This window comes from Trichoplusia ni, chromosome 19 (genome assembly GCF_003590095.1).
Source record: "Trichoplusia ni isolate ovarian cell line Hi5 chromosome 19, tn1, whole genome shotgun sequence".
NCBI lineage: Eukaryota > Metazoa > Arthropoda > Insecta > Lepidoptera > Noctuidae > Trichoplusia > Trichoplusia ni.
The window spans coordinates 7,334,084-7,345,787 of NC_039496.1; the positions used below are offsets into that span (position 1 = coordinate 7,334,084).

Consider the following 11,704-nt stretch of genomic DNA (forward strand, 5'->3'; position numbering starts at 1 on the left):
CTAAAATATTTAGCTGTTGAAAGACTAGAAATTACGAAGTTATTATTAGTTATCCCATTTAAGTAGATTGTATACAAACTCTCTGAACCTACCTGATTCTGAATGAGTTTCCTAAAAATAGTTTATTATGTACTAATAATTCCACACAACGCCATCTAGTCTCTAAATAAGCAAAGCTTGTATTTATGAGTACTAGACAACTGATAAACCATACTTATATATTTCTAAATACTAACTAAATGATCACTTCTCGGCCTCCTGGCTTCGATCAAAGTGAGTTCGTACATAATGTAGATAAAATACACCCAGGCTGAACAAACAATCATATTCATTATACAAAGATTTTTCCTAAGTGGGAATGGAAGCCACGATCTCTGGTATAGGGGACTCTAAACATTTTAGATCAAAACGCCAATCAGTCTGTATAGAACATGTTACATAATACATAAACCTTACCTCTTTCCTGTCGTTCAACTGGCCATAAACATTGACATTGTTATGTAAAGGTATTCCAAATTTAAAATAAATGACACAAATTCTTTTCCGATTCGTATATTTTGAAAATGTTCACCAAAAATTTACAATAAAAACGATTTTGTCACTTGTGTTTTTGTAGGCATTATTATATTGTATACCGTATATATTTTGAAGCAGTTTGTAATTTTGTTAGTCCAGGTGTAAGAATCTAAATCTATGTGGTAGCAGGCATGTTGATAAGTAAAGTTCCGGACAGCGATGGGGGTAAGGGCGAGAGTAACGAAGTCTCCAGCGATGAGACCAACTCTCACGACTACCAGACAGCTAACGAGCTGTTTGAACTGATGGCAAAGAACCAGAATTTTGACACAAGCAGTAAGTAGAGTGATTACTATTTATTCTTTGTAGAACTAGCTGATTGAACCAATACGGTACTAGTAAGTGCATTCTATAGGAAAAAACTATATGTATGGAAATAGTGAAATCTGATTCGAAAGAATTGAGGTAGCATGAATGAATAATTATAATTAATCACAACACTTTACACGTTTGACACAGATGTTGATACACTGACAACCAGAGACTTGGTTCTACTGTATAAGAATATCGACTTGGGTACGAAGCTTATGTCGAACGCCAACGAACTGAAGCACAGGAGGCCGAACCAGCGCGTGGAGACCGTCGTGTACAACGACGAGCCCGAGTCGGACGCGTCGGACGTCAGCGACATCTACAGCAGCGAGGACCTCACCAACGTGTTCCTCATCAACAAGGAGAGGCTGGACCTCCTGAACGCGCCCTCTTCAGTAGAAAACACTCTTTGCCACAAATTCGGAAACGTTGAGTTACAAACCTCTGACCTTACCACCACATATGATAAACATTTTTTATTCAAAGACCCGTACATAGAAGAACAGCTTAAATGCTTAAAATTAAAGAGCAACTCTACGGAGGTTGAAGGCGCAGTACTCCCAGCTTCGCTATTAGATTATATTTGCTGCAAACGGTTAGAAGATAATTATAACTTTTATATGGAAAATATAATAAGATATGTTAAACATACTATCGAACAATTGAAACGAATCAGCAACGGTGATTATCTAACTGAGAAAGCTAAAGAAAAGTGGCGGGAAGTGGATAATTCTGCCGAAGATGATCGTTTAAGTAATACTAAGGTCCTCGCGACATCCACTAGCATACCACTGCATGTGGAGCGTAAGGTTGGGGGGAAAAAATCTACATGGGATGATATAGTTCATTCAGCAGTAGATATTAGATCTCTATCAAAAATACTTGAAAAGAAAATCATCGTTGAAGTTCCAAAACTTCTCTGTGGGTCTTATAAGCTTTTGAGTAAATGCTGTGCGGATAATGTAATAATAAGTTGTAAGAAAGAAAAGCGGCCTGAAAACGAAACATCGGGAGAGTCACGCGTTGACGTCGTGTTTCAACTGAAACGTTCTGAGACTGGACAAGTTATGAGTAACATCAGCTCAATTATGATTCTACAAACTGCTCCGATGTCATGTGGTAACAATTTAAAGTCATTTAAATTCCTTAGAAATGCATTGTGTCAAATATTTACTTTTCAATTATCTTTCAGATCCAAGAGAAGCGGTGAGCTGCTTACCTGTCGCCTTACCTTTGCCGTATAAAGAATTAAACAATGAAACGAATTCTCCTAAAAGTAGTGTCAAAATAATAGAACTAGAACCCATTGCCTGTACGACTGAAGAAAAAACAAGAGAGGGGTCTCCTGATTCTCGTTGCAGTGCTCGTGGCGACAATGTGATTGACAGTATTGATTATGCGTGCAGTGATGATGGGTGTGCATCTTTGAAAAATTCAACGTTTCAAGAGTCAAGCGAGTCTAGTGATGCATTAAGGGAAGTATTGCAGAAAAAATTTAAACATGCTCAGCAAGATGCAGCCGCTGATGTTAAGTTCGCGGACGACTTACGTTTGACAATACAAAAACTGACTATGCAAAGTGCTTTAACAGAAGAAAGTGGTGAAGACATGTCCTTATCTACAGTGAATAAGAAGAAATCGCCGACGCGCGTCAGAATAAAATCGCCATACGAGAATCAATCGTTTATCATGGAAGAGAAGAAACGAAGAAAGCTGTTAGAAATACGAGAGAGACGTGAAAGGAAGAAAATGGCATTAGCAGAAAACTGCAAAATTACCAAACATAAATATGGAAAGGGAGCAATAATGCCTCAGTCTGCTAGCTCTGTTACAAAATTATCAATATCTAATAAGTCCTTTTACAACTCTATTTATGGGCAAAGTGCTAATGTGGATTGCAAACAAACAAAAGGGAGAAACCGCAAGGGAGCAAAGCGAGAAGTAGTTGATGCTACAAGTGAGGGGTTTGGCGGCGAACATGAGGTGACTCTGCTATCGCCGGTGAAGAACAGCAAGAAATACATCAATAGGAGCTACTACTTGGATGATGCCGTTACAGAAATGATGTACATGAACATGAAGCGCAAAGAAGGAGATGGGAAAGAATTATGTTCTACTTCTACCTCAGTTATATCAAATGATTTCCATAACAATTTGAATTTACTTTCACAGCTTATAGGACCTTCTGAATCTGAAATAAATATTGCTGACGACGAACTGACCGGTGATGATAACACACAAGTGTGAGTGAAATTGTATACTTTTGTTGGTAGACCTCGAAGTAGGCATAGTAATCTAAATACTGTAAGTAACAGAGCGGTAGCGTTAATATTTAATACTAGCTGTTGCCCGCGACTTCGTTCCCGTGGGTAGAAGAAGATGTAAGTTATGATTTATACCCGTCCTGTTTTTTCTCACATTTTCCATCGTATCTTCGCTCCTATTAGTCGCAGCGTGATGGTTTATAGCCTAAAGCCTTCCTCGATTAATTGTCTACTCAACACAAAAAGAATTTTTCAATTTGGACCAGTAGTTCCTGAGATTAGCGCGTTCAAACAAACAAACAAACAAACAAACAAACTCTTCAGGTTTATATATTAGTATAGATAATTACTTACATTGTTGCATATAAAATTGAAAAAAAAGGTATGGTGTTAAACCGGGAGTTTAGGTAGTTTAATCTACAATTTTAGATTAAATAAAACCGACTATATTTTTGTAAGCTTGTGATTATTGTGTAGGTTGGAGGAGACAGCGAATGCCGATGGAAGCGTCGATGGGAATTCAGTTAAGGAATTGCTTACAAATAAGAGTGCACTCCACGCAGTACCGTCGAATTCCCCAAAAGTTGAACAAGATAAGACTGATCCGAAGAAGACTCCCACTTCCACCGTCGAATGCAGAAAAAGTATAGATAAAATTTACACATTGATGAAGAAGTTTGGAAAGTCTCAAGATACTGAAAGCAAGTCCTCCAAAAGTAAATACTATTCTAGTCACACTGGTGATGGCAATGGAGGCAGAGAAAGTTCCACTTTTCAAGGCAGTGACAGTGGAACTAGCCTTAAACATCACTTAACATCCTCTAATCCTAGTTGCTTTAGTTTTGAGAAAAGTAATTGTGAAGCTTTAAAATGTAACAATAATTATAATCGAAAACCAGGCAGCCCCGCAGCTGTCGTTCCTAAAGTAATCATTAGTTCCAAAATGTCATCACAGACACCAAAGAGTGATTCAGACAGAAATAAGAAAGATCGAAGGAAGTCAATTGCTAGTCCTATTATTAAAGTGCCGGAGAACCCATTGAGAGCTATATCGCAACTATTGCATGAGTTTGAAAATGTACAAAAAAATAGACAAAAACCAGCAACTGAATCAAGGCCGTCAAAGAAACCACTGGAAGTTGTAACATCTGAAGGAAAAAGTATTTCACGACAAAATTCTTTGAAAAGACGCTCACGACTGGATCAACATAATGATGCTCAGACTGAAAGATGCGTTAGGGTCGTTACACCCAAGGATAAAAAGAACAGATCTTTTCCAACAATGGATTTACCAAAAATCCCGTATCAACAAAGCCCTGTCGACGAAAAACACGTCACCGCCCCAAAAAAGAAACTAACGGATATGTTAGATGAAGCTAAAGAAGCTAGAGGCGAAGCAGTTCGAGGACCGTCTAAGTTAACATCTAGATTAAACTCACTAGCACAGCCTAAGAGGACGTACGTTCAGGCTCACAGTGAAGAGTACCAGACTAAGTATGGAAAAAATCTAATGGCAGATAGACTGCAAAGATTAGCTGCAGCTCAAACACCTTTGGCTTCAGATAGAAATACTGGGTCTGCGAATTCTAGAAGTAAAGGAAAACGAAGTGGCACTGAGGCCCTTTCCGCTGTATCTGTGAAACTGACACCGCCGTCTGTGCCATCTTTAGGTGTGTAAAGGTGAATTTGGCTTCTTATCTTAGAATGATGACGTCAGTTTATAATATTGACAAAACTATTTCAATAATCTTAAGTGCACCAAATAAAATATGAAACAAATGTGCAGCATGCGTTGTTTTATTACTGAAATCAAATAGCTATATGTTTTTGTTTAGAGCGACCAGCAAGAACTCGACACTCGACCAGCAACAGTCCCGAAGGAAAAGAAAGGCTGTGCCAAGGGGTGGGGTCGTCCTACAAACAAATTACCGTGCCTGAAACGCCCGAAACATTGTGAGTCTTACGCATTGCAGTCAAAATTTTTGTTTTATGATTTCCGTTCAACTCATTTATCACTATGTGCCTTAACACACAGAAAGAAAAAGATGGTGGCTGTTGAATCGTACGTAAAAAATCATTATGGACGCGCCACATCTACGGCAGCCGTGAACGAACCTCAAAGTGTCCAAAAGTCGCGGGTCCCGCTCTTACCGAACGACATCGATCTAGGTATGAAGTATTATTTAATACGTAATTATTATTTGTAATTAATATAAGCTATTGACACGTATATGACTGATTGTTTTTTTTTTAATTAGAGTCTTCGACATCAACTCCTACAGCAGAGGAGTCTACCGAGTTAGGAAGCAGGCTGCATAACATTATTAATACCATGATTAAAAGTACTTCACAAGGTTTAGAGGTTCTGACTGAATGCCAAGAAAGCAACTCTGATAAAAGTAGAGAAAATTTGGACGACTTTTCACTTGTGGAAAACTTGTCCAGATCCGAACGAGTGTCGTGTGACTCCGACTACGCCGTGGATGTTTTAAACGATAAAAATGTAGTAACGACCGTTGAAGCTTTTGATAAGGCCACCAAAGACGAACAAGAAGAAATAAGTGTAGTTGAAGAAAATGCTTTGAAATACGATGTACAACCTTTCAAATCAGTTACTGAATTGGAAAAATTAGAAAATGCTCTTTGTCGCCGTATCTCGGTAGGCACCTTTCAAAAGAGATTAAGAATTAAAAATCTAACTTTGACACCAAAGCAATCTATGAAACAAGTATTTGTTCTACAGTCGGGAGACGCAGGTTCTCTTTTTGTTAAGGCCTCTATAGCTTCCAACTTAAGTAAAACAAAAACAGAAAACTTGACAGATTTCACAACTTTACCTGTTTTATCTAAATCTCATTTAGACTGGAGTTTTGCTAATTTTCCTATGCAACTTGCAACTGTCGGGTATTCTTTTCCTGAATATAAATCAATCCAATGTGGTTCTAATTCCTTAGTCAAATTATTTGATGAAGTTTCGAAAAGTTCAGACGACGAAATAGTATACCATAAAAAAAACAATAAGACAGATAAGGACAGTCAATGTTTTAAGGGTGCTCAATTTCAGCCCAAGTCAGAGCAAGCTGCGCAGGTTGATGTGTCTGCTTTAATGACTGCAGAAAAAAGTACTCATGTACTAAATCCAGAAAAAGAAATTGACCTAACTGCAACGAAGTGTGATGAAACCAAAGTAGAAAATAAGCATGCATTAAAAGACTTCTGTGATGATAAAATAACTGTAGAGAAATTATTTGATAGGAATCAGTCACCTAGCGAAATTTCAAATAAAATGAAGGAAAACGGTTCTGAACTAGGAAATCCTGACGACATTGAATATACAACGTCTTTGGATATACTAGTAGGACTTTTAAATGAAATTCAGAAAATTACTACTTGTCAAACTGAAATTACTAACAGTGATAAAAACAACGACGTAAATGATGGAAGTAAACTTGAACTGGAAACCATTTTGAATAAAGCAGCTGAACTAGAAAATTCTATAAAGAGCAGTCCTTGCGAGATGATCTCTTTCACGTCTTTGGATAAATTACGTCAACTGGAGTCTAATCAGAGTATTTTCTCGTATTACTTATCTGATTATGAAGGGTCTGATATAAGCAACAAGACTAAAGCTAGCAAATTTATTTTTCCCCCAGAAATAGTACCATTTAGTCCTAAGCCAATTTACGCTGACAAAGAAGTGAACGTCGATCTCGTTGAGAAAGAGTTGGTACATAGTTTTACGGACACTCCTTCTCAGATTTTCCCGATAAGCATCAACCACAGTACCAACATGACCAGTTCTTTGATGGGCGTACTCAGCGAGCCCTCCACGCAGTCAATGTTCTCGTTTGCCGAATACCACTCTGCATTTTCCTCCGTCTCATCAGTGGAACACAGCAGCGTTATAGAGATTCCACAAGTTACAATTACAACTGAATCAAACCACTCTGTTTCCATTTGCGAAGTTAACCGAACTATTGAACAATCGAATGAAAATAACTCATACAGAAAGAAAATCGAATCCTTTCAAACCGACAGAATTCAAAAGAGTGTGAAAATTACTAAGACCAGATATCGGCTGAAATCTGAGTTCCTTCCGATTATGAAAGTGAAGAGAGATATTCTGGTAACAGTTTACTCAATTTTGGTGTTTACTGTATTTGCTGCTTTGTCGTTCCCCGAAAGGCTATTCCATGTTTGTGAGAGTCTCATAATATAGATCATACGTATAACCTTACTGTAACTACCTGTTTGTTGAAATCGCACGCATCTTTCTCAACGCCTATCAATAAGTATTGGGAATGCAGACGAATTTGATGAACCTGTTACGTGTCCTGATTTTCTATTTATTATGCAAATATCCTTCGAAGTTTGCGGGTGTGCCCTAAGCTAAGAATGTTCTACTTTAGAATTATTGTTTGTCGTAATCTAAACTGCTCTATACTGCTAAATTTATTGTTTGTGAAAATTATTTGATATGTTTTATTTATTTAAATATATAAGTTTTAAAATTGATTTGGTTCTTTTTTTACACCACGTAACAAACATGCCCATATCATCGCATAAAGGTGTTAACTAGAGACAATTGCAGTCGTAATAGAGGTAAAATAATGAAAATGAGTGATATTCATATTAATTCTTCTTCGCTTTGTTCTTCCTCCTTATTTGGACCTAAAGTCGTTTCCGGAGCATCTTCAGTCTGCACCCACTCATGTATTCTCATGTATACAAGCTGCAAGTAAGCTTCGATGCAAAGTATCTAAAAAACAAAAAATTATCTGGTATAAAGTGGAAGATTTTGATACAAACAAATTATTGTCCAATTCTCCTTTGATCTCAATTTTTTTTATCGGGTCGGTGGCACAATCGGTGTAAAAGCTTATTTACCTTTCGGTGGTCCTCAGAAAATCCATCCAATCGTAACGTGTAGCCAAAGACACTCGTAGATATTTTAGATTCGTAAACTGCCAAGTAGTTGTCTTCAGTGAAGAGCGGGTAGTTCAGGATATTGTATTCGCCTGCTTGCAAGGGGCATTCCAACCTGTGTAAGTCAGTGTTATCTTTCCATAATTCGTAGTGGATTCTTTTCTTTTTTTTACTTTAGTACACATCTACATAAAATGATTTCAGCTTATAATAGTAATTGAATTTGTTGAAATAATATTTCAATGACAGCGGTTAACTCTATCGAAACGCAACAATTATGATAACTCCGGGTCAACTGAATCTATAAACAAAATGTTAATTATCTTATAAGTTGATTTGTTATTCTGTTTTCTGTCAAAGATTTCGATACAAAGGTCTTTGAGTATCTCGAGTTACAACAAATATTTATTTATTTAGATAAGAGTTATAATGACAGCTCATGTGTGGAATTTATCACTCTATACTGGCTTTACCTTGGTTCGGAGTAGTGGAACAGCAGGCTGTATACGTTTTCCATCTCGTCTTCATCCACACAGCCGCTCTTCACCACGGAGAACGACTTGAAGAAGTCGCAAGTGTCTATGTTGCGGATGTCCACGCACTTCTGCATCGTCGCCTACTAGCCAGGAAGCAATATATTACCTTACTGCCTTTGCCTTAAGTTATCATTAGGATTACACGTGTAATATTAACGAGAATCAGAACACTGTTAGAACCCAATGTATAGTTAAAGACACTGTCTTTCACGTCTCTGTCCAAGATTACACTGATGGTCGGGAGATGTGTGATTAGTTTCAGTCTAACTGGGCCCCAATTCTGCTATTTAACTTAAATAACGTATATCAACGAATGAATGGAGATTGGATTACATTGGCGTTACTCCTATCATTCTAAGTATTTTTTCAACACAATAATTGGAAATTCAGCACGGGGCGGAACACTGACAGTCAATTATTGTTTTGGAATTGGGGTTCAGGTATACCTGACTAATATATTTCCATGTAATAATAATTGTAAACATGTTGCACCTTAATATACCAGCCGTTATCCAAGTCTTCAGATATGTTCATGACGCCGCTGACCAACGAGTCGTATGTCCGCATGGTCAGACTAAGCTCTGACACAGTGATGGTGGTTTTGCCGGAGTTACTGCAGGGTCCCGCCCTTGTTACCAGCAGGTGCGTGGGGGCAGACGGACTCTGAACTAATGCCATCAATGTTAGGAAATAGAATGATGGGTAATTCATGACCGCAATAATAAAGATACCTACATTGTTATGTTTACAGATATGTAGATTGCATGTCGTTTGCTGATGATAGAATAAGTACATTAGGGTCGTTTAGAGCCTATTTGGTAATCACTAACTAACTCACTCGGCTGCAGATCATTAAGGCTTGCTATACATGATGTCCTACAATTCGAAAGATACTTAAGTCTTATATTTTAGGTGAATAATGTCCATTGTGTTGTTCTGTTGTTTAAATTAAATTCAAATTTTCATAACTATGTTCTTTCACAAGTCTATATTATTGCACCTAAGTCTGTACTATGTAGGTTTTTAAGTAGATTGTGTTACTTAGGTGTTCAAAATTTTAGTTCTGGACACTTATTGGTGTAGTGATTTCCATCCATCTCTTTCTCCCTTATATGGCTAATAGACTAACAAAGTCTATCAGCTGAAAGCACGAATGTTATATAAGCACATACATAAATAGAGTTTAGCATTGTTGATCTTATCACTTGGCATATTGTGGGTAATGCGATTGTAATGAGAGGATTACCAATAATGTATGATGCTCGGTACCAAAGAATATATTATTTATTTTAAAGCAAGTAGAAAATGATATCGACCCGCTCTGCAAACATCCTACTATTATAAACGTGAAAATTTGTAGGTATGGATATTTGTTCCTCTTTCAAGCAAACACCACAGAACGGAATTAACACAGGTTTTGATCCTGATTTTACTGTCCGGTGGGATCATTCTCGAAATGAAGTGGCAGCAGCTAAACAAAAAATAACAAGAAATTCTAATAGGAATGAAATTTTGGAACTTTTGATTCTGATCCTATACTTACAAATTAAAAATATTTTCTTCAACTAAGTACCTATTAATGAAACAGTTCTTGTTATATAAAGTAAGCAAAAACAATTGCTAAGATATGTGTAGTTGCGTCACAAATTATCAATGATAATAGTGGCGGAAAGTTACTCACTCAGCATTAAATTTGACGATAGCCGGAGATAGCTAAATCCATTTGTTTATAATATGATAAGCGTGACAGATGTGATAGAAATCAATCTGAGGTATTTATTGCGTTTCATGATGTGGCGCAACTTCAGGGAGGCCCGTGTCTAGCAGTGGTGCTGGATAGGTTGAATTGTTGGAATGATGTCATGTTGAATGGCCTCAAACGAAAATGTTTGACTCTCTGTGGATAAAATATTTAATAAATGAGAATAAGCGCAGTGGAGGGGCGGGACTGCCACCATTTCTTATAACTTTTTAGGTCTTTTATTTATTTAACTACATTTGTTTTATAAACTGTTGAAATGGAAGCGAGACCGACTAGACAGCGTAGAGCGGCGTCTCTATGAACTATTGCAGATCCAAATTAGAAAAAGGAGGAAGAAGAAAGAAAGATAGAGAGAAGTGGTATTAAGCCATTGAAAAACAATAGTAGACGGCATAATCCTCATGCATTTATGGTGACTAGAATTTAACTTATTCCAAGGTATATAGGGTAGGCTTATTTTAATCGTTTGGGTAAACTTCGGAAAATATGATTTCTTTATAAATCGGCGAATCTTTATAGATTTCTGTTTATGAGAAATTTGGAATGATCGAAAGGAATCGTCTTCCTCCAATCCGGGAAGTTTCTCTAAGCCCAGGGTGGATACCCTTTACCCGTTCACCTAGAGTCAATACTGTAACGTTTGGAATATGGCCTATTCGAAACAAAAGCTTTCGTTTTAAAAAAATAATCGCAAAATTCTACCTCATCCAATTTATTTTTTGATCAAATGTATTGTTTAGCATTAAGTACTATGTGTGCCGATGTACATACCGTTAGAATACGTAGGTACGTTTATTAAATACAACCGTAAATGATGAATTTAAAACGTCCCAAAAACAAAATGACAAGTAGAATGTAGTTTGGTCATTTTTGGGGTTCTGTACTCAAAGAACCTATTACATGGGTGGAGCTTCTCTGCTCTCTGTCCGTTTGCTCGTCTGTCTGCCGACTGCAACGGTCTGTATCTCAAAAACTCGAGCTAAACAGCTGAATATTTTTTAGTTAAAATGAAAATCGAGGTAAGCAACGATTGGTACAGTAAAAACATATGGGTGACCAATTTTTGTTTCTCTTTAGACTACTTGTGCCAAACCCTCAGTGAAGTGACTTTTTATTCAACACATGTTTACCTACTCGGTGTCGGACTACAAATGTCATCATCGACCTAATTTATTTTGTATTTAAAATACCCATTTGCATTTGGCAAAAAAAAAACAATACGTAATAAAGCGTGTGAATCTTAAAAGTTTTTTGTGAGCTCTGAAAGACTTATGTTTTCAATATTTTTAATTATCTACTAACACTAATCAAGTATGTAATAGGAAACA

At 37.0% G+C, this 11,704-nt stretch overlaps 2 protein-coding genes across 2 annotated transcripts; one reads left to right on the forward strand and one right to left on the reverse strand.

Moving 5' to 3' along the window:
* The first annotated feature begins 511 nt into the window (after positions 1–511).
* LOC113503576 lies at positions 512–7,377 on the forward strand. The gene is made up of 7 exons (XM_026885609.1): positions 512–852; positions 1,036–2,007; positions 2,081–3,131; positions 3,630–4,822; positions 4,988–5,105; positions 5,188–5,321; positions 5,411–7,377. Exons 1-7 carry the CDS (start codon positions 708–710, stop codon positions 7,369–7,371), a joined length of 5,574 nt encoding a protein of 1,857 aa, XP_026741410.1. The 5' UTR covers positions 512–707; the 3' UTR covers positions 7,372–7,377.
* A 77-nt stretch (positions 7,378–7,454) lies between these two features.
* LOC113503579 lies at positions 7,455–11,636 on the reverse strand. Its single transcript, XM_026885618.1, has 4 exons — positions 9,107–11,636; positions 8,552–8,694; positions 8,040–8,193; positions 7,455–7,911 (listed from the first exon to the last, which is right to left on the reverse strand). Exons 1-4 carry the CDS (start codon positions 9,407–9,409, stop codon positions 7,780–7,782), a joined length of 732 nt encoding a protein of 243 aa, XP_026741419.1. The 5' UTR covers positions 9,410–11,636; the 3' UTR covers positions 7,455–7,779.
* Between the last annotated feature and the right edge of the window lie 68 nt (positions 11,637–11,704).